Here is a 25,058-nt window from a genome sequence, read left to right as displayed (position 1 = left end):
AAAAACTATGGTAAAATCTTTTAAAGTATAATATTTATGTTTAAAATGGATTTTATGGTAAAAATGTATTTCACTGTAAAAATGGATTTTTAGGTAAAATGGATTTTAAGGATGATGCGACTAAAGTGCCGGAACTTTATATCGTTAATTGACCCGAGCTTTTATACAGTGCATTTGTTTTATTTAAATTTTACTTTTGGTTTTTTATCACTATGTAATGTATTTGATTTTTCATAAACATGCGACAAAGGCTGCGTGAAGATATTGATCCTCTAATTCCTTCATAAATGTTGTGCTTCTGTAACATATTGTTTTAAATTTTTTTGCATTTATTTAAATTTACTATGCATTTTTTACAACTGTGTTGCCAGTCACTTTAAAGAAATATTTTTGTTCTAAGTTTTGCGGTTTCTAATCAAGTTCAATACGGAGTCTGTGTGCTTTTTTCCTTTTTTATTTCTTTTACTAAAGTGTTTTTTTTTTGGAAATATTATGTACTTATTAAGGAATAAAATAAGTAAAATAGTTCAAAATATTTACCTTGTGCCAAATTGTATATTGACATCTTGGTTATCTTTTTTCCATGAAACATGAAGCGGTTGATCTCCATTTACTTCACACAAAAGGCGAGCTGTATGTCCTCTTCTTACAGTTACTCTTTGAAATCTCTCTTTCAACTCTGGAGGTGCTATTGTTTTTTACAAAAACCAATTTTAGTAAAAACCATTAGATTTTATTTAAATTGTATTTTTTAATATACTTTGACAGCATTATTTTAAATTTTTTAGTCTGGCAATTGTATCAGAATTTTTAGATAGATTGATAATCGATAATATGTTTTATTTAGTGAGTATCCTTTGAATTAACCGAAGAAGTATGAAAAATAGCCGAGAGTGACTGAGAGAACGGGAGTTCGTGTCCCATTGTTGACACCAAAAAATTTCATCCATTTCTTTCAACAGATGCAGAGTTTCCGGTTTCCTGCACTTTTCAATGTGTATACTGCGCTCTCCAATGCCTATTATCCAACGAAAAGCCTGTCTCCAATGTCCTGTTAAAGTTCTTTTTTTATGGTTTTGAAACCATGCTAGCAGTAAATGGTGAAAAACTATATAATTCCGTATTCATTTTATAACCATACTAATTGTGAGCTGTTTCAAAACCGTAAAGGTGAAAAATGTTTTCATCTGTAAACTTTATGGTTAATTCGATGGGCAAACTGCTACCGTTTATTTTATCATAATTTTAGAATAAATATTCTAACAGTGAAGAATGCTAGATACTCATTTTAGCGTCCCACCTCATTTGTTTCCATTATGTATAAATAATAATGCGAATGGTTTAATATTTTTTTTATTTTTGCAATTGATAGGAAATATGTACAATCAACTAAAAAGATAATTTTTAATAATTTTTAATATAACCATTTGGTTTTAATCCAATAATTTTAATTATAAAGATTTAAGCTTTAGTATGCTAATCATAAAAATAACAGCTCATTTCAGTTACAAAACGATACATAAAAGTGTAATTTCTCTAAATAAATATAACTTATTCTTTTTAAATTTTTGAACTACAAAATGTAGAATAGAAAAAATATGGTTCAATAGTATAACTAGAAGAGGCTCCTGATTCTGAAATTTGTTCAAAATTTTCAATTAGTTCATTTGGTAGAGCTGTTTAAAAAATATAATTTTCTCATTGGTTGCTATTGTTTCTATGCCTACCAGCCAGTAATGTAAATAAGTCTTGAGTGATACTGTTTTATCAGAAATTTTAAATATAACGTCGTTGATGTCTGCTAGATTATGGTTTCTCTTTAATCAAAACAGAAATTTACTGCACATTTTTTAATACTTAATTATACTTTATTCGTTATGTCAAATAAACTCATGTGCAAGCATAAGTAAATTACGTCAATGAATTAGTGTTTCTTAAATTGTTTGAAATCACGTGTTTATTTTCCTTATAGTTATGCTCTTAAAACGCGTTTCTTTAAAACTAAATAATTTAAAATCAACGGTAAATAAAATAAAAAGTAATAAAATATGCGTTAAAAAGCAAAAATTATGGGAAATAGTACTAATTGGCTTAAGATAAACAAAAAAAAATTCGCTATATTATTGACACCAATGATGCTTGATTAATTTTAATAATAGGTTCCAATTGAAAAAAAAAAGCTTTGTACTTAAAACCAAAAACAATAGAGAAATAGTATCTATTCGCTTAGGGGGATCCCATAAATAATCGGCATACTTTATTATCGTCAATGATGCTTTATTAATTTTTGCAATAGATACTAATTGAAATGAAAAACAAACTATGTATTAAAAAGCAAGTTTAATAGATAAACGGTGCTAATTCATGTAAGAGAAACGTGTTAAGTTGGCCTCGATTAGTAGCATATTGTGACAAGTGATTTCAAATACTGTTAATCTTTATTTCATTGAAATAAACTAAAAAAAATGTGTTTTGCTTAATATAATAACGTAAAGCTCAGGATTGAGCAAAAAATAATAATAAATAATTGGAATTATTTTAACATTTTTAATTATTTCGACATTTGCTTTTTAGTTTTGTGCATAGTTTCGTAGTATTATAGTGGTTTATTGATTATTTTATTATTTTATTCACCCCGTAAGAAAAACAAGCATTCAACTAGAAAAGTATAACAAATTTTTACAATATGTAATATTATGTATTTTAAAGCTAACATTCAAAATTTAATAAGGCGATTGAATAATCATAAGAAATAAAAATTTAAAAAAATGAGTTCTTTTAACTCTCAGAAAATATTCGACCGATTTTCTTAATAAAAACTATGTAGTTTAGTTTGTTGTACAAAGTTTTGTATTTTGCAATTCAAATGTTGTTTGTTCCTTATTAAATAAAATAGTAAATAACGATAAAAATACTTTTCTCCTAAAGTAACTTTAAACCTCTCTTTTGGATAAGCTATTAAAACCTCATTTTATAAATTGCGACAACTTCAATATTTTAAGGATCAAAAATAAGAATCTCTCGAAAAAAATGTTTATGCGTGAATGAAGTTTTTTTTCCCTCCTTTTGTTGTCCAAAATATTGTAAGAACGGTTTGTTTTGTTGAAACAATTATTAAAACATTTGTGTTCCAAATATTAATACATTCGAAAATAGTAAAAAAAAGCATGTTTGTTTCAATCGTGGACTAACTTCTGACAGCACATCTTTACTGAGCTAACAAAGCTGATTTGGATATTGAATTGAGTTAAAATAAGTTTTTAAAAGTTTCCCATTTATTTAAGATTTGATATGCTAATTCACTCATGTTACTGAAAAAGACGGAAATTAAAGAATGTCTATGTTATACCTTATTTATCATTTACGGTGAATGACCTAACATTTCGGCTGTATTCTTATGTATTAGAATAATCGCTGGAGCAAGACAATATCTTTTGCTGGTGCAAGTTAAGATGTTAATATTTAGAAATTATTTTGGTTTTCCAATCAATTGACCATGTGAATATTTGAAAATGCTAAAATATGCCATATCTCTCAGGAACATAGATTTCACTGTAACAAATACAATAATCTTTCGATGTAGAAAGTGAAGCAATTATCCTTATTAGTATTTTCACATACATGGATTATATGGTACAATATACATATACATGGTTTGCCTGAAAACCAATTATAGTTGGTCGATAAAAAGTATTTACTGATTCACTCACATTAAAAGTTTAAAAGTTGGCTTCTTCTATGTTGATACATTGTTTTCAACGACATTTTTAGCCACGAAAAATGTCAGGTTAGATCTTTTCCAAAATATATTTTAACACCTTGATATCCCACTGTTCTGGAATTATATCCTTTTTCGGATTATCAAGAAATTAGGGAGAAATTTAAAGTAGCCATGTAGTATTGTAGAGCTGAGTAACCGTTAATATATTTGTGTCATCTATAAAGCAGATCATAAGGAGGAAGAAGAGACATGGCTTTTTTTTCCAGAAATTTTTGCCTCAGCAGATTGATCATCAAAATCTTGTAAACGATAATTTTTCGTCTGCTTAGTGTCTTTGCCATAAAACGGTCACTCAAACGACTGTCTGAGTTCTAGACTTTATTCAGACATGACACGTTTTTTTTTATAAATATGCTCTTTGATAGCTTTTCAGAGCTGGTTTGATCAATCAATTATTTTGTCATAGTTTTAAAAAATGCCTTGTCCCACTGGTAGACTTGACCTTCCGGTAAGCAATCATCACCAAATACAAATTCTGCTCCTCCCAAATTTTCCTAATCTCAGTGCAGACATAAAATTTCCCAAGTGTTATAATTTCTTTACTTTCTGAGTTACCGAGGGAGGTTTTCCTTTGCATGTAACGCAAATGCGTATTAATTCCACCAAGAAGTCCTCCTCGAAGGCCTGCTTAGTGTGAACTGCTTGGAAAAAGACGGTCATCCTAACGACGGTTTGAGCTCAAGATTTGATTCACACGTGTCACGTTTTCTTTAGAGGTGCTCGTTAATGGCTTTCCAATGCGGTTTCCATCCATATTTTCTCAAAAAAAACCCCTTGTCCCTGTGGTAGTTCCGATAAATAATCATCACCAAATACCATCTTTATCACGGGAATAATTTCTCACTTCAAATTTTCAAAGTTTCACAAAAAATAAATAAATAAAAAATTAAATAAATTAGTGTCAATAATTTTGTTCCATGAGGCGTTATATCACTGCTTGCAAGGAAAACGAAAACAAGTTTCTAGAAAATGATTATCTTTGCTTTTCGGATAGTTGGAAGTTAGTAAGCTGCTCTTTATATGTAAGCTAACATCTCCACAGATCAATTAGTCTGGAAAATTGCGATGCGTCATTTGTTATAAGGTAAAATTACTGACATAATATTTTTTCGACAAAGCCTGTATGTGTATTATAATATTTACTTCATAATGCTATCATAATTATAAAATGAAAATGCTATCATCCTTACTTACAGTGCACACTGATTTGAATAGTTTTGGAAGTCCCGGATCCTATACCATTGTGAGCTTCACATACATATGTCCCAGCATCTGATTCTTCTATTCTAGAGAAAACAATCGAGCCGTTAGACGCAGTTGTCCATTGACCCTCGTTTCGAATCTGCTCTCTCATTTCTGCACCTAGTTGTAAAATTAATGTTAATTCTAAAAGCAATGTTATTGTTCATTATTATTATGAAACAACTTCAAAGTGTTTCAATCTTCAAAAGTTCGTGTAGCTCGCTAAAGCTATTAACTTTAAGAGAGCTACATGTACTTATTGTAGGCAGATTATAGAAAGTACAGGTCTGTAAAAATTACAATACTGTCTTATCTCAGTGGAAAGTTTTTTTTATTGCTGATGCAACGTATTAAAATAAACACGTTTTATTGTACTACAATGAATCGAAACTAAACTTTTCTTATTTTTTTTGTTTTCATTACACGTACGCATTATTTCTCAGAATTTTTATTCATAATAAATATTGCTCACATTGTAATCAACTAGCAATGGTATCATTCTTGTATTTAAAAATTTTATTCTGCTATATTAGCATTATAAGCATTATAAGACTGTGTGATTAGCATTATAAGGCTGTGTAAGAGTAAGATGTCAGGCTGTTAATTGCTGATAAAATTATAGTTTAGAAAACTTTTTCATACGTAAAAACAAGTAATAATAATTGAGCTTAACATAAAATGAAAAATACTTCCGTATCTATGTTTAAAAAAAGAAGTAATTTTCATTTTAAAATCAATCAAAAAATTTAGAAATTGTGTTTTTATACATGTTTCATAAACTTATAAAGAATTAATACAGGTAAACTATACTACACTTTATATATATATATATATATATATATATATATAGCTTTGTCATTTTGNCAACCTTATATATATATATATATATATGAGAATTATGAGATTTTTTCTTTGATAGTGTAAAGGATTTAGGACTCTGCCAATAACTGAGTTTTACATAGGCAATTTTATTTGCTTTCTAAAATATAAAATCTTATTTTTCTTCAATTTGATTCCATATATTTAAACTAATTTTTCAGTAACGGAAATGAACATTTTTAAGTTGAAGCTTCGAACAATATGTTTATGGCAGCAGGTTGAATATTATGGAGGTTGTTTTCAGAATGTACAACTCATAAACATACACAGCTCTTTCTATATTAGTATGTGGCTGTTATCTATTTACTTCTATAATTAAATAATATTAAATGAGTATCAGGGCTGTCATTTTTGTAATCTTTTGTAATCGTAAAATAATTAGTGTGCCTGCCATTGAAATTCCATGATATTTAATATTTTAAATGTCTTTTTAATCTTGATTTATTAAATATTCCCATCGCTTAAGTAATTTCATTTTTCAAATCATAGAATTTGTTGAATCGATAAAATATTTGAAACGCATAGTATTTTTTGGAGAAATGGTTGTACAACCTCACATTTTTTTTAAACTTTAATAAACTTCCAACTAATTCAAACCTTTTTGCCTACTCCAGGAGACTCTGGGAGATGGATGACCTGTGGCAATACAGTCTACAACCAATCCTGATCCTTTAGCAGCTGTGGTATCCATAGGTTCTTTGGACCAATGCGGTGGCACTGAAATAAATATAAAAGTTAAATTCTGAAGATTTTTGAAAAAATAGATTATTTATTCATAAACAATGGAGATTACACTCAATTGAATTAAATCTGAAAATAAAAATATAACATAATAAATAGAAGTATACTGTTTCTATATTATTAAATAAAATTTAAATTTAATATTAACAAAAATGTTTAATGATACATTTAAAAACTCGCTTTACATGCATATTTGTTATACACATTTCACAGTACATACATTATAAATGCGAATATAAGTTTGAATTTCATTGAATAATATATTTTTAAATATTTATTTATACAAACATAAATAAAGTTTTCAAACTAGCAAAAATTTCAGTTCAATCAAAGCATTTAATTGAATTATGAAGACATAGAAATTAAAAAAATTATAACTGTATATTCAGTAGCAATTTATTATCATGTTTTCCTACAATTACGAAAGGAATGCACATATTAGGTCAATATCAGCATTGTAAAAGCGCCAATCTCCTTGATGCCATCAAAACCCCATCTTCTTTCAATCTTCTTTTGAAGACTGTTTGTTCTAGATTCAATAACTTTAAAAATATATAGAAACATGTTACATAATTCACAGGGCAGTTTTACTTATAGAGTTAAAACGCATGATAAGTTTAAGTTTTATCGCAAATTTAAGAAAAAAAATATGTTAAAATAAGGCTTCCACCTTCGACTTGTACGAGAACGCTCTGACTGTCAAAACCGAAATTGTTCGAAGCTCGGCAAGTATAGTTTCCTATATTCAAAGCAGTAACATTCTCTATGTTACACATTGATCTTCTAGTGTTATGCGTAATTCTCACAGATTTTTCAATGGAATTTTTAATATCCTTTCCATCAAGTAACCAAGTAAATTCCACTGGTAACGTCCCTTTTTTCAGACTGCAAGTCAAATCCACTGGATCTCCAAGCACAATTCCAGGTGGTACAAACATTGTATACAATAACGGTTTTTCACAGATCGTTTCTGAAAGAAGGAAATATTCTATATCAATTTTTAAGAGTTAATACTAAAAGTAAGTTACTACTAAAATTGTTTTTTATGGATTTATATCTAAAATAATTATCATTTTCATAAAATAAAAGAAATTCTATAGAGCTTATTTGAGATAAAATTAGAAGACAGCCCCATGACGAAAAAAATGAGCAAAAATACAAAAAATAAAATAAAATTTAATGAGAAATTTTTTTATTTGGAGCTTATTTGTTGCAAAATTCAATATTTGTTATGATTTTTATCACAATTAAGTTTTGCAAATGTCATAATTGATGTTCTGAATAACGATAATTTTACACTTGTTTAAAAATCAATTACTATTTATTTAGAGTAACCAATACATAATATAATGACTGTTTCGTAATGATTATCTTTTTACATATTTTTAGAATTCATGCCAAAGAGGAACTATAAAATAAGTATAAAATTATGCACATTAGGGGTTGTCAATTAATATTTAAGCGAGTCAAAACAAAAATGACAACAAAATCCAACTATTCAAAACAGAACTATTCTAGGTGGAACCAACTTATATAAATATCAATTGATTTCTCTAAGCAACGTAGAGAAGTTAAAAGGGCCTAATTAGGAACACATCGAATTTTATCAAGCAATCACACTGGTTCTGATTTTTTACTCTCAAATGTTTTTACGAATTGTTTGAAAGATTTGGATAAATAATTTGTTTCGCCTTCGTTTTAATATTAATCCTTACCTTAAATATGTACACTTTTAATTATTCATTTTTGGCTAGGTATCTTAAAATATATATACATTAAACTCAATGCAGATTATCTGTATACTTGAAGTTTGATTGTTTAGGTGATCTTTATCGATTAGAAAATCATTTTTAAACAAAAATAGTTTAAACAACGGCATCAATGTTTATAAATAGTCATATGTTTTTCGATATCATTCAGATACTTTTGATTATATTTTTATTTATAGCCTATGTGTGATAAAAAGTGTATTAAAATATGGCTTTGATTATGATTCGAATCATAAATAAGGAATTGAGTAATTTTATAAAGCCGCAGTGTAACAAAAAATAAAGGAAAAGGAAGAAAGTTATGCTGCGATATTATTAAAATTGTTTTATTTTATTTTTTTGCATTTAACTAATTTTTTTTCTTACCTACAAAATAAAAGTTGTATTTTTTAAAATATTGGTTTAATGCAATTAATTAAAGATTGGTTTATAGACAAATGTAATAATAATTTTTCATTTGCATCTGAGCTTTGATTTTTAATGATAGTAATTATATTTATGTATATTACTCTCCTGAATTTCTTTATGCCTCAACTAAGAGTTATAACTTATTCATTTAACTAAGCAGTTCTAAAACTTTAAAATATTAATTAATCAAGAAATAATTATATAATATTATATTACATAGAATAATTATATTGTATAGAAATAATTATATTGTATAGAAATAATTATATTATATAAAAATAATTAGTAAGAAATAATTATATAAAACATTAATAATATTTACTAGATTCGTATTAATAAGTGGCATTATTTTTTTATAGTTTTCTTTTTGTGTTATATAACAATGTATATCATGAAAAAAAAACTGAAAAAAAGGACTTTCTTTCTTCAAACACCATAGTAATCAATGATTTCAAAAGTAAAGGACAACTAAATTATATAAATCTTTAAGTAAAACATATAAAAAAAAGGTATTTGTGCTATTGAACTTTATAAAAAGCTATAAAATGTTACAAGAATATGTACAAAAATAAGATTACGTTTAAAAATCAATATTTAATTTTAATTAATATAAAATTTAATTTTTTTTATTACTTTTATACCGCTATCAAACTTTCTTCTTGTAGATTTATTCAACTTTTATATTTAGTTTTGCTTTAAAAACATTTTTTTGCATATTTGATGTTAAACTTATAATGCTCAATTTTGATACTTGAAAAGGTAAGACCATTTGAATCAGATTAGAAAAAGATCTGTTAAATATTCAAGAAATTATGCTAAAATGACGAAAGTATAAAAGTCATAGTGTTTTGTTTCGATGGCAAACATGAACCATTGAAGAAGTTTGAACTAGTAGCAAATATCTTTATTTAGTTATTTTTTTTAAATAAAAAACATGGTTCAATTTGTTGAATGTAAAAAAGTATGTGATTTGAGGTGTAAAAGATTATGTAAGCATTAATATGAAACAGCAATATTAAATACTTTAAAAATAAAGAACACTTTTTGGCAAAAAATTATTAAATTTTTAGGTTATATTCATAAATGGCAATTATACTGAATAACGCTTTAGACTGAATTTTCAAATATGTTTAAATATATTCGTTAGTAATGATTTAAATAAATTATATAGCTTACCTTTGTAACATATCATAAAGGAGACAATAAGCAGTAACAAATTGATGCAAATCATCAGAGTTTTCAGATGCAATCTTCTTCGTAATAAGCAATCGACAAACAGTGCAAACTGTACATTTATAGATATATGAGCAGTATTTTTGGTCGTTTGATGGTGATCACTAAGGTGAACCAGCGCCACACATCGTTGTAATATCGAATTAAAAAGAAACACACAAGAATCAACTTAATAAATTTAAATTACAAAAAATTCATCAATGAGTTAGTTTTATAAGAATAAACCCGAAAAAATGAATAAATATATTTGAAATAAGTATTATTCAGCTTCAGCCGGTTCTCGTATGAATGTGAAGTGCGAGTTAATTACAAATAAAGTGAACTTTGTGTTATACTAATAAAACGTAACAATAGAAATTTTTCAAAATAATTTATTGTTCATTCAAGTAAATGAAAAGATACGGTAAAATTTAACGGTAAAAAATAACTTACGACACAGAATAATTCCTTTTATAATGTACTATAAAACGTATTGCATTTTGTATATATGTTAAAATGTATTATATATTTACAAAATATATACATTGTTATTTAAAGCTTAAAGGAAAATGCATTTTCAAATTTTTTTTGGCATAGTAATGACTAAATTCAACGTTAAGATCATAATTTTGCTAATTTACATAGCATAAGGAACATATATGCTTGATTTCCTAGACGTGTATGGCATAATATATCACTACGCTCACGGGCGTTGAAATTTTTAAGACCATTAATGTGTACAAATTTATAATAAAAATACGGTATAAAATTTGATTACACATAATTTTTTTATACTTTCGAAATTTTTGCGCACATTCATGTGCAATGAAAAATATTTTATATGAATAATGATAGCTTCTTTAATGATACATCATAAAGATATATCATATAGATAAAATTATAATTAATGATACAATATCTTTATGATATATTATTAATTATAATGATCGGCTATTATAACTACTTGCATAACTGGGCGGGAATGCAATTATATCTCTGTGTGTCTTGTCACTGTGTTTTATTAGAGCATTACATGTTGACATATTAATAATATAATGCATTTTGTAGTATAATTTATTATCCTATAATACCACAATAATTATTAATGATGTATGAATAGATATAGTTCTGAAAGTGTAAGTATTAGCAGTAAAGTTAGAAAAAAACTATAATCTTATAACATATCATACATACAGGCAAATTATTTTCCTGATGTTTTAACAATATATTGTAAATATTAGAACACTTTTTATGAGACTTACATTTTTTCTATTTACAAATAAGAAGTATTCGAAATTTTCTTCAGAATTTTTACGGAAAACTGTACAATTAGAAACTATTCCCATTATCATATAACATTTTTGTGAAACAATTATTAACATCAAGAAAATAATCCCTAAAATCAGTAATAATCATGTATATTTCAGATGGCTTATTTAATTATCAGATTTAAATGCACACAAATACGAATCATTTTAAGCTAAAAATATTTTATTGAGTAAAATATATGCACGGAAATTAAAAAAAATTGGGTAATTTTCAACAAGAGGTATAAAAATATTTTTGATCATAATATATGATCTAAATTTATATTTTACTTAATATAAGACTATGAAAATGAATTGATTAGTTATACATGAAAAATTTCCGTCATTTACATATGTTTGATACTATACCTTCCACTTTAAGTTCAGCACTAACTTCATCAAAACCGTCATCATTGTATGCCTTACATGAATAATTTCCTATATGTTCGTATTGAATCTTTTGTATCGAAAAACTCGATTTTCTCTCAGAAGTATTGATAACTACTCCAAATATGTCAGAAATTTTTTTGTTATTTAACTTCCACTCAAATGTTATTGGAATCTTTCCTCTTTTTAAACTACAAACCATATCCAAACTGTCTCCAAGTATCAGTTCTGGTGGAAAATGTAGTGGATGAAGAACAGGGATACTTGCCGCAAATACTGTAAAGTTAAAAATAATGTTTAAGTTTATGCTATCTCTAAGTTATTTAAAGCTTATTAAGATGCGAGTGCATAATATAAAAATGCAATTTTTACAATAATAGAAAAATAGCTTTGAAATTATAGCTCACAACAAAAGTTAACTGTTTCATATAGAGAAAGAAAATTAAATAATAAACCTGGTAATTAATCAGTCTCAATTAAAAAGTTATATGGATTTAAAAAACAAAAGAGTAAATATTTGAAAGAGATTATATTAAGATATTAATTTATTGAGATTGAGTCAAATGAAATCTTTTATAGGGTTTGAAGAAACCCTTTTGAACTTTGCGTTACAAAATCTGATATCGAAATTTACGCAATCAAAGTAAATTTGTTTGATTTTAATTAAAAATAAAATCCAAAGATTTTCATAAAATTTAAAAAAAAAATGCTTTAAAACAAATACAAGTTAAATACATTATTTTGAATTTAAAATTCAATACTAAATCATAATTTATGTTGTATAGTTTCTATATTTAAAGGGAATGCAGCTATTTAGTCAATTTATGTATTTTAGCAGCTAGCCAAGAAAATATGCATTTTACCATTTAAATCAAATTATGCTATCCTTAGGCCCAAACGTTCCCCATAGATTTTAATATATAAATTACCTTACTAGTTCAACATGATTTACAGGTGCGTTAAGGCTCATTTAATTAAATTTACTTTTACAGCGGGGGGAATTCTGACTGAAACTAAAGTTAACAACTAATTTTATAAACTTAAACTTATTAGCTTAATTATAAAGTTAACTAGTCAACTGGAAACTTAAAGTCAACTATCCAACTTAAATTCAACTAGAGCTCTTTCAATTATAGTTTATAGCATATATGTATTTAAGTTACATAAATTACAGCTTTCATGCAACAAATTAAATTTTTAAAAATTTTATTTGCTGGTTAATAAAAATACATCAGGGTATTTCGTATTATCACAAAATATTTTTAAAAAATGATAAATTTGAGAATGAAATAATTGAACAGCCTTTATTGCAATAGACATTTTGGCAATTTGATGTTCTGTCACATAAACATGAGTATTACATTGATTTAAATTCGAAGTATAATAGGGAACTTTTAATAAAAATTAATGTGCCATGTACCATAAAAATAATTAAAGGAACGATAAATTAAACATGTGTAATAAAATAAAAAGAATATTATACTTAATGGAATAACTATAATGGAATTAAAAGTCTTCAGACTGAAATATACAAGATATAGTTTAAAAAAATAGGTATAGCATTTTTGTACTCTATGACATGTTTTTAATTTAAACCTTGTTAACCTGTTGTTTTTTTTAATCATTTTATCTATTCTAAAGAGCTATTTGACATACATTACGTTACCTTCGTAAACGTTGTTATATAATTTCAAATATATCAATGAAATGCATTCTAAAAGTTTCGAAAAAACTATATTATTAGCGATATTTTCAAATTTCTGATTTATTTTTTACGATATTTAGCTACAACTTTTAACATATGTTTGTTATATATAAAGAAAACAAACCGATTTACATACGGTAAATTATTTCCATAATGATATACAATTACGTTAGATAAAATTAAATTATCAATAGTTATATAGTAAAAATGTCCGGGTCACAGCATCGATGTAATTTTAAAACTTACATTTAAAATTCTGAATCAAGGGAAATAAAATTATTTTAAGGAAAGAAAAAAACGAAATTATTAGATATTCATCTTCAAAAGTGTGATGTTCATGTTCTGAATTTTCAAATGCCTAATGTAATGACATAAATTTATAGTGCGATAACCAATCAATGGGAGCATAACATAGTAACAAAAGTTCATGGTATCTTAATCATACAGAAAAACGATACATTTAAATGTAAAACCAATCTGAATACATTATAAAACATTTCAAATGGAAGGTATTACCAGATTTTTTCAAAACCATTTGCTGTGAAAACATCACGATTATAAATGTGATCAATTTCATCTTCTTAATTTTTAGTAAACTGTACAATAAAGCCCAAATCTGAAAGAGAGATAAATATAATAAAATATCTACTAAGCAATTAATTAAGCGATAGACAAGAGTCAAGTAAATATTAGAAACTTACCTGCTAAACTTCTAGGACTCTTTCATGTTATGTGCATCAACAAAAGGCATTCAAATGTGTCTGAAGCGCCACTCCGCGAAATAAATTTGAATTAAAACACATTTATTTAGTTTTTCTTCAATAAAAAAACGAATAGCATGCAAACTATTTTCCATAATAGAACTACACTGGTTATCATAAATTAAGGAAAAATCACAAAAATAGCGATAACTCTTTCAAAAGTAAGCCAAACCGTGCAAAATTTGCATATGTTGTCCACTAAGAGTAGCTGAGTAAAATTGCAATATGCAAATTAGTGGCGCTGCACTCGGCTTACGTCATCTGCCTGGAGCATAAAAGTCCAAGTTTGAGAGAAAGCACACAAATTTTACTGTGATTGCGACATTGAAAATCTGAGATAGCCAATTCGTAATAATGACCTCTAGGCATCATTTGCCTGAAGAACTACGATGGAGAGCCATCGGGAGACTAGAGGCAGGGCAGAGTCAATCAGAAGTGGCCAGATGGCTAAATGTGAGTCCATCTGTGGTTCATAGACTTTGGAGGCAATTTCAAACCACAGATTCGGCATCTAGGAGGTTCAGTCAAGGACGGCCAACTGTTACGACCAGTGCCGATGACCGATATTTGACATTAAGTGCACGCAGGAATAGAACCGCTACTCCGACACATCTTAGATCCTCTCTTGCTGCAGCCACCGGAAGGTTGGTGTCAACGTCAACTGTGCGCAGAAGGCTCCACGAAGGTGGTCTGTATGCGAGACGACCAGCCATTTGCGTGCCGCTCACATCACGCCATAGGAGAGACCGTTTGCAGTGGGCCCGACAACATGTCCACTGGACGTCAGATCAATGGAGGCCTGTTCTCTTTACGGATGAGTCCAGGTTTAGTCTAGAAAGTGACAGTAGACGTTATTTGATATGGAGAGAACCTGGGACCCGTTATCATCCATCAAACATCCGTGAAAGAGATGCATACGGAAGAGGCAGTGTCTGTGTTTGGGGAGGCATATCCTTAGGAGGGCGCACATACCTCCATGTCTTTCCAAGGGGAACCGTGAATGCTCAGGTTTATCGAGACAACATCCTTGATGCTTATGTGCGCCCATATGCCGGGGCAATTGGTGATTGCTTCCTGTTACAGGACGATAATGCAAGACCACACAGAGCTCGCATTGTTGATGATTATCTTCAACAGGAAACAATTACTCGCATGGAGTGGCCAGCTCGATCCCCGGACTTGAATCCTATCGAGCACGTTTGGGATGCTCTAGGGAGGCGTGTATCTGCCATCAATCCGCCCCCTCAGACCCTTGCCACGCTTGCAACTGCTTTACAAGAGCAATGGCTCTCACTTCCTATTGAACTGATAGACCGCATAATTGAAAGCATCACACATCGCTGTTTGTGCTGTATTGCTTCTAGAGGCAATCATATTCCATATTAAAGGTACTTTTTCTATTGCAAACCGATACTTCCAATTTGTTTATTTTATACATGTGCTAATTTCTATACTACTATTAATGTCTGATAATTTCTTTTTATGTTGTTTAATACCTTACTATGTGTTGTATATTGTGGGTAAGTTTCATAAAATTCCATGTGTAATTTCTTGAGTTATCGCGATTTTTGTGAATTTTCCTTAATTTATGATAACCAGTGTATTATAGTTCAAAAACATATTAGAAAGATTTGTTTCATATGACGAAGTAATTGTCTAATAATATTTAAAAATGATATTTTAAAAGTTGCAAAACAGAATTGATACGATAAATATTTAGGCATTAGACTGAAATATAGTGTGCATATAATGTAAAACGAGATATGAATTTTTTCATACTACAAAACGTTACATACTGTCATTATAAATTTGTATAATTAATTGCAATGTACACGTCAAATTGAAATATAAATGTAATTAATATCAATTAAAGTTAGGATAATTTTTTGCAATTTAACTGGAAAATAATAATAGTCAAATTTATCACTATTATACCTTCAACAATGAGCTGAGTTAATATTTTATCATACGCAATACTGTTAGATGCTTTGCAGGAATAGTTTCCTATAGATTCCATGCTAATGTTTTGTATTACTAAAACAGATCTTCTTTCAGAAGTGTTTATTTTTATTCCAGAAATATTATTAATCTTCTTATTGTTCAACATCCATTCAAATGTTATGGGAAGAGTGCCCCTCTTTAAACTGCATATGATATCCAAACTATCTCCAAGACCAAGATCAGGAGGAATTAAAAGAGGATGAAGAATTGGAGCTTCAGAAGGTTGTGCTATAAAATAGAATTTATTTAGGCACTTTATTAAGAATTCTAAATATACTGTTATTGAGAAATTCTGTATTAAATTCCTAATTTTTTAGAGCATAACGTACAACAATAAATATGCAACGATATAACAAAATATGCACAGAAAAAATCCTATTTTTATCTGTCTGAAAGCACTAGGCGTAAATTTTGTTTTAATGTCTGAAGTTCTTTAAATGAAATTAAAAGAACATAAGAATTAAAAAAAACATAAAATTTTTGAAAAAACATTTTTATCTAAATTTTGAAGAAAATTTTTATATGTAAATGTAATTTCCATAAATACGATACAATTTAATAATATGCTCATTACAATTTGTAATAAGTATATTGTGAATATTATTAAAACTGTTGTTACGTTTTATTTTACGGACGAGTTTTACTTAAAAATTAATATTTTATTGCGTTTTTCGTAACATACAATTTTGTTGACTAATAAGTTTCCGATTTAGTATGCACAGACAATCATACATTATTTATATATAACTGCATCTTATAAATAACATAACTTAAACTAGACTTAGGTAGATTTGTAATAAGTAATCAATAGAAGCCTTTAATTAGTAAGAAAAGTCATTAATATTTCATTGCGAGTAAAGATAAGTCATTAATATTTCATTGCGTTTTTCGTAACATATCATTTTGTTGACAAATAAGTTTCCGATTTAGTATGCACAAACAATCATGCATAATTTATATATAACTGCATCTTATAAATAACATAACTTAAACTAGACTTAGGTAGATTTGTAATAAGTAATGAATAGAAGCCTTTAATTAGTAAGACAAAAACATTTGCATTTCATTAAAACCATTTAGCCAAAACTCAACCACTACCAAACCATTAACCAATATTAAAACAGGAATTAAATAAATGATTTGCTTACGTCAGGCGTATAAAATTAATGTAGAAAACTAATAAACATTAAAATCAAAACAAATAAATGTAGAAAATGTTACCATAAATGGATGCTTGTAATATGAATAGAAAGATAAGTCTTAAAGCAAACATAATGGAGCTATTTTTTTCTTCGATATACAGATCTTTACATTTCCTGAAAAAGATAAAATGATATATTTACATCATTTTCAGTTTTATACATTGGAAAAAATGCATGAGAAGAATCAGTAGTGTTTAATATATATAATCTAAATAACAAACATACCTTTACGACGCTTTACACATGATACTTCGTATTTCCTGACACTTCGAAAAGCGCTAGGAGCGCCACATATCGAAATTATAAGAAGTTACTTGGTAAAATTTATAATCTATAAATGCAAGAACAATGAAAAAGGTCCACAAATATTTAATGCGTAGAGCTTTAAATATTTGTTGTTGTGCTGAAATTGAAGTAGAATTGAAGTCGTGCAGATATAGTTAGGACTTTTTTTTAAGAAAAATGACATGAAAACAAAAAGTAAATGAGATAGAATAATTGTAACTCATTAAAATAGCATTAAATCAGCATTTTCATCATCTTATTTCATCATATTGTAAATCATTTGAATAGTTATTATAGTATTCGAAGGGATTGATAAACAGTTTAGCATAAAATCAAGAATTAATATTTTCTGAAACAAATATTTCGAAAGTTGAATAAAGTTCAATAAAAATGAGTAGTAAATTTTCGATTTCACTCTAAATCCGACTCATTATATATTGGTATAACGAAAATATAAAACATGAATAAAGTTTTAAAACATTTCGAATGCGATATTATAATTAATGTGATGTATTAAGAAAAGGTGTGTATAAAATATGCAGTCTTAGTAATACATGGTGCAAGCACATTTATATTACGTGACGCTTTTCTATTTGTTCATGTATTAATAAAATATTGAGTATTTAAAAACTTGTTAAGGAATAATAAACATAACATTTTACATAATATCATAAATTTAATTGAAAAAGAAATCATTATTATTTAATGTTTTTTATATTTTACATCTCTAATTATCACATTTATTGCTAAACATTCTATATAAATATTACCATTTATTCCTATTTACAAGACTTGAATTTTACCTTCCACATGCAGTGTTGCACTAACTGTATGTGATCCATCTTCATTAGAAACAGTACATGTGTAATTCCCCACATCAGATGCAGATATACTATCAATGATATAATTAGATCGCTTTTGTGATGTGTTAATTTGTACACCCAATTTTTTATCGGGTTGTAAACCATTGAAATTCCATTCAAAAATAACAGGAATAGTGCCTCTTTTTAAGTTGCACGCAATGTCAAGGGTATCGCCTAATCCAAGGTCCAATGGTATGGATAGTGGATGCAGAATAGGAACATCTTGAGATTGTGCTACCGAAAAAAAAGAACAGTTAATTTTCACCTTAACAATACACATCTTTTAGGTTATTACTTAAGTACTATAATTACAATCAAATAGTTTTTTTTGTTTCAAAAATATGCACAATATTTTAAACCAGTCATAAATAAAAATATTTATTATATAATCAACATTCTTTGATTGCTACATGTTTATGCAAGGATGTCTACAGTCGAATTATTAAGAGTTACTTACCGGTAATTATGCATATCAAAATTATCAAAGTTGTAAAGCTATATATCATCATTTGATGTGTCATGTTTTGCCTATTCAAATAAAAAACGTTTTAATAAACAAATTTTCTTTGATACATTTCGAAAAGTCATAAAAGTATTAAAAAAAATGAGTTGCAAAATGGTGTAAAACATAAAACTTACTTGAGAGTCCCTTAAACTGGTAGTATCTGTAAATAAAAAATGTGTGTACATTTCCGTAATTTCGGAGCACATCGAGTGTGGCGCCACATATCGGACTTAAGGTCTGTTGCCATTTTCTCTTGATAGCTACTAATTTAATATATAGAAAATAAATGCTTGAAAAATTTCAAATCTTTACCCATTTTAAACAATTTAAATACTTTTACTAACAACATTTCTTAAAATTTTAAATTGTTTAACTACTATATTCTAATATAAAGGAATATTTTTATAAAAAATTTTTTTTATGGTATAATGATATGTAATTACAATATTTAAAATAGAGTTTTAGAATATCATCATGTAAACACTTAAAATACACTAAAAACATACTTCAATACATTTATAATAAGTTAAATATAGACATGTAATAGGATACAATAAGTATGATATGTATTTATAAATAGTTTAAAAACCTTTATTTTATTTTTAGTAGTCATTCCTAATAAAATTTGTACTAAGTTCGTTGTTCAGATGCCGGCATTAAATAATTTCCAGAATGAACTTAGAGTATTTTATGCTAAAAAATATGGCGAAATACGTATAGAAAATATGTATAGAAAAAGAGAAATCGACAGACTTCAAAATTGTAAAATCTATTAAGTAATTATATTTTACATTAATTTTATCGATAAATATATTGATCACTTGAACCAAATGTGATGAGAAAAAATATAACTATATCACATCATATTTAAAAAACGAATTAAATTCAAAAATTTTCAAAATCATTCAAAAAATTACACATTCTAAGTTTATTTTTTAAAATACAATTTACAATTGAAGAATATTTTTAAATGACTAAAAAAGTAAATCGAGTAAAAAAAAATCATGCGTTGAATAGTAAAACTTGTTTCAAATTCTATGAAAATACTCTACCTTCTACAGTAAGGTGTGTTAAGACTGTGTCATATCCATTTATATTAGTTGCTGTACAAGAATAGTTTCCGATATGTTCCACATCAATTTTTTGTATAACCAAAACTGATCTTCTTTCGGAAGTATTTATTCTTATTCCAGATACATTATTTATTTTTCTATTTTTCAGTAACCATTCGAAAGTTATAGGAAGAGTCCCTCGTTTCAAACTGCATGTTATATCTAAGCCATCTCCTATGCCAAGATTGGGTGGAATGAATAAAGGATGAAGAACTGGAACTTCAGAAGACGATGCTATAAAAAAAACTTAAAATTTATTCCAAATAAATGTATAATAAGTATCAAAAATTATATTTTGTGATTGCATACACAAAGGAGATAAGTGACTCGGATTTTCGTGTGCATAAAAATATTAAAAAAATTGCATTACAGACATTTTACTATTCATAAATTGATTGTTCATTTTGTGGACATTCAGTTACATTTCATTCCTTCTTTTTATAAATTATCATATATATTATGTATATAGATGTTTATTATATTCATTATATTATATTATAATCATTATATTATATATTATGTATATAGATTATTTATATATAGATTATATATATATATATATATTATATATCGATGTTTAAACGTCGTTATGATTAAACGTTTAAACGATGTTATAATATCAAAAGCAATATTTATTTTAAATTCTACAAAAATAATACGTTAACTTGACGTATGTTACCTGAAAAAAATGATTGAAAAAGGAAAAGCGCCATCAATTTCAAAGTAAACATATTTAGATGATGATAAGTGTCCCACACTTTCAGTTTACTGTGGAAACAAAATATTAAATTTATTACTTTTTAGAAAAATACAGTATGTGTTTCATTGAAAATGTATACATATATATAGTTATATATATTTGATATACTTAAAATAAATAAATAGCATGCCTACCTTCACTTAATCTTCCACAGCAAACATGTTCTCACTATTTTGCTGATACTTTGAGAGAGCGTTTGGAGCGCCACATATCGAATTAATATGGAATTAATTATTATTTCTTCAAATTTGATTGAAAATAGTCATCCTTGATATAAATTGCTTTTTTAACCGGAGTTCTGAAGCAAAATAATTAATATGTTTAATTTAATTATGAGAAAACAAATATATTTCAATAGAACAAGTTATCAAAAATGACTTTATTAAAAACTTATATTAGAGAGCAATATTGAAGCTGAGAGTCACTGAAATTTGTAAAATTTGGAAAGGAAATTAAAAGTAGAACAGCCTTTAATGTCTAAATAGTTCATCTTAATAATTGTGAATCCAATACTTCGTATACATTTTATTAAAAATTCTCTTAAATTTATAGTCATAAAAGCAAACAAAACACTTTTTGTGGCAGGTAATGATTAAACTACTATGCTGCTATCGTAAATGCAATTTTTTAAAAAATTAATTCAACATTTAACCTTAAAGCAAGAGCATAGCACAGTTATGCATTTTATTACAAATATTTAGAAATAAACTTAGTGTGCAAAATAAATTAAACTGCAAAAAAAATAATATTTATGTTCTTTTTCACTGTTTAATAATTTATGTACAAAATATAGCTTAAATAAAATTATTTAAGTACAATATATTGAATTAATGTAATTAAAGAAACAGATCAATAATTTAAAAAATTATCAAGTTCTCAATTTTTTTAAAAATTATATAAGTTCTTCTATTTATTATAACGTTTTAGTTTTACCTTCCACATGTAATGTTGCACTAACTGAGTCTGATCCATCTGCATTAGAAACAGTACAAGAATAGTTTCCAACATCTGAGGCTGATATACTGTCTATGATATAATTAGATCGTTTTTGAGATGTGTTAATTTGAATACCCAGTCTCTTCATTGGCTTAATTCCATTGAAACTCCATTCAAAATTTGCGGGAATATTTCCTCGTTTTAAGATACATGCTATATCAAAACTATCACCTAATCCGGCATCCGATGGAATTGAAAGGGGATACAAAATTGGAGGTTCTTGGGTAGTGGCTATAACAAAACAAAAAAAACATCCATTGAAAATATGTATCATAGTAACACTGTAAAGTATTTCATTGCATGGACACAAGAACATTGCATGGACACAAGATTATGACTGAAACATTATAAATACTGTTTTAGTTTTAACTGAATTAGGATTAAATTTTTTATTTGAGTTAGTACCTAAAATTACAAATGAATAAACAAGGTTGATCAAAGCAAATTTGGACAAGGTTCATGACAATTATATTCTTATGGTACTACTACAGACAAAGCATCAGAAAAAGAGGTAACATTGATATAATACATTATTTCACAAGTATGGTAAGTTTAGAAATGCACAGGGTTTAGTCTTTTACTTACTAAATATTATTTGTAGACTCGAAATCAGCAAAATTGAAAGATAAACCATTTTTTGAACAGCTATAACTCTCTCAGTAACTGTTGAGAAACAAAACAAGATTTTAAAAAATCATTCTCTGAACAATAATTTAAAAATACTTCACAGTAGCTAAGCTCGCAAAACTTACTTCGTATATGATCAAGCTGCATCTGATTCCAATTCACGAAACGCATCGAGTGGGGCGCCACATATCGGAGCAATGTTTTCAACTGTTGCCATGATGTTTGTTTAGTTTAAAAAATGTTTCAAAGGTTTAAAACTATTCAAAATTATAAGAAATAGTTATCGACATGATATATTTTCAAATAAGGATTTTACAAAGAAAAGTATAGTTATGTATTTGTGTGGGTAAGATTTGTTTTACCGTAAAAATATTTGAAACTTACAATGAATGTTTGAGTATCAATTGTAAATTTATATATAGTAACAATAATATAAAATTCAGAATAAATTTCATTAAAACGTTTCTAATTTTAATACAGTCAGTTAAAGAAAAATAAGAAATTGTTTAATAAACAAAATTTTATTTTTACATACCATCTAAAATTAACAATTCTGTCTGGCTATCGGAGCCGAACTCATTACTTGCTAAACAAGAATAGTTTCCTATATGCGAAGTTTGAAGAGCATTAATTTGGAGAACAGTACGCCTCTCTGTTGTTGTAATTTTGACATCCTGGAAAGATACGACATCTTTCTTGTTATGAATCCATTTAAAGTGTACTGGAAGACTTCCACGTTTGAGACTACAGATAATATCCATACTATCTTCAACAGACGGATTCGAAGGAAGCATCAAAGGATACAAAGATGGTGCATCACCTCCAAAACAGACTTTTTTAAAAGAAAAAAAAATGTAAGTATCAAATATGCATTTCACCTGATCATTATCAAAAAGAATTGATTTTAAATTAATGATAATGAAACATAATTTTTGAAAAAAGAGCTGATTTATTATCAGGGAAAATCTTTAATTACGACCTCTAAAATATTGTAAATTAAATATTTTTTACGCAACAGTTTTAATTTGATTAATTTTTATTATGTTAAAACATTACTCTTGTATGTTTACATAAATATCTGTTGTAAGCCTTTTGATTTTTTAAAAATTCCATTTGCAATACAAAATAAATCTTAAACATTTAAATTTTTAAAATTTTCATTCTAAACTAATCATATAACTACGCTGTTAAAAATAATATACCAAAATCGCTTTATCGTGAATAGTTGACGTAACTAATTTAACATTTAATTCCTGTAGCTAGATTAAAAAAATTTCAGTTATTTACTAAATTTTCATTTTAAACTAATCATATAACTACACTGTTAAAAATAATATACCAAAATCGCTTTATTGTGGATAGTTGACGTAACTGATTTAACATTTAATTCCTGCAGCTAGATTAAAAAAATTTCAGTTATTTACTAAATTATTATTAAAAGTTTGTTAATTAATAAGAAGGTAACAATGATTACAATAAGAAATGACAATTGGGACAATTACTTCAGTAATTTTACAATTTTACTTTGCAATTATTCTAAATGGATAGAAGTTTAATATCTGTCATAATACGAGAAAAAGAAGGGGGTGAAAGATTTGAAAAAGCAACTAAAATGATCGCCCCATTTGATCGATTAAAAATTCAATTTTTCCATCAAAAATTAATTTTAGAATTCTAAATCCACATTAAAATTAAATTGAACTAATATTAAAATCAGTACCTTAAAATTTAGGTTAGCTAAAAAATAAAACCGTTTTCTAAAATGAATAATTCAACAAAAATAGTTAAAAAGCACTAGTTTGTCATTACTAGTACATGAAATTCAGAACCTAGCAACGTGAAAATTATTATGAATCTTTTTCTTTATGAAGTTTACCCTAAACTGTCACTCAAACCAGTTTTATTTGAAATTTATGCAAGCAATAATAACCACATAATTAAACACATATAAATAGATATAAAGATATAATTACCTGTTTTGGAAAGCCAAAACACATTCAAAACTGCGATTATCACATACAATATCATTTTTATTATTACTACCCTTCAACAGCGGATTTCATATAAACCTGAAAAATAGTTTATATACTTAAAGCTGTTGATATACTAAAGATGTTACTGTTCATAGGAGTATTATATTTGCATTGAGGCTATTAAACACACATTTGCAAAAGTCTTCAACTCGTTAAAATTGATAATATATTTCTTTTAGAGAAAATAGCTTACACTATGCTTTAAAGTTCATGAATGCTATATCTATGATGTAAATAGACCTTGTTTTCAAACGCAGCAAGATAGCAGCGCCATACAGTGATAAAAAGGTAAATTTTTTTTCAGAAATAAAATATTTGTCAAAACTTACGAATGCTAAAATATTTGCGTAATTGTTTTGAAATAAACGAAGAATGTTCCTTAATTTTAAAACTAGTGGATCATGGATCATGGATTTATTATAGCTCAGAATCATATTTAGAAGTAATGAACACAAAGAAATAAATTAACACGAAACATTAAA

The 25,058-nt window shown here is 27.0% G+C and overlaps 1 protein-coding gene across 27 annotated transcripts in view; it reads right to left on the bottom strand.

The window, feature by feature from the left end:
- The window catches only part of LOC107452311 (cell adhesion molecule Dscam1), a 113,306-nt gene that overhangs the window by 24,045 nt on the left and 64,203 nt on the right, over positions 1-25,058 (bottom strand). For 20 of the 27 annotated variants that reach the window (XM_071178573.1, XM_071178568.1, XM_071178588.1 and 17 more), the window contains exons 3-5: positions 6,500-6,619; positions 4,976-5,143; positions 541-688 (exon numbers count right to left, since the gene is read on the bottom strand). In XM_071178573.1, coding sequence (XP_071034674.1) covers positions 541-688; positions 4,976-5,143; positions 6,500-6,619 — 436 coding nt within the window. Of the gene's footprint in view, positions 1-540; positions 689-4,975; positions 5,144-6,499; positions 6,620-7,313; positions 7,614-9,996; positions 10,124-11,708; positions 12,003-13,947; positions 14,048-14,132; positions 14,181-16,127; positions 16,422-17,414; positions 17,510-17,620; positions 17,671-18,483; positions 18,778-19,000; positions 19,072-19,182; positions 19,251-20,100; positions 20,395-20,839; positions 20,929-21,054; positions 21,112-21,853; positions 22,148-22,501; positions 22,634-23,078; positions 23,376-24,516; positions 24,804-25,058 lie in introns of those variants that run through there. The other 7 variants (XM_071178589.1, XM_043043117.2, XM_071178583.1 and 4 more) reach the window with 7 other exon arrangements.

The sequence above is a fragment of the Parasteatoda tepidariorum genome, chromosome 3 (assembly GCF_043381705.1).
Source record: "Parasteatoda tepidariorum isolate YZ-2023 chromosome 3, CAS_Ptep_4.0, whole genome shotgun sequence".
In the NCBI taxonomy this organism is placed as follows: domain Eukaryota; kingdom Metazoa; phylum Arthropoda; class Arachnida; order Araneae; family Theridiidae; genus Parasteatoda; species Parasteatoda tepidariorum.
The sequence above is the reverse complement of the archived record's forward strand: the minus strand, read 5'-3'. Positions and strand labels throughout refer to the sequence as shown.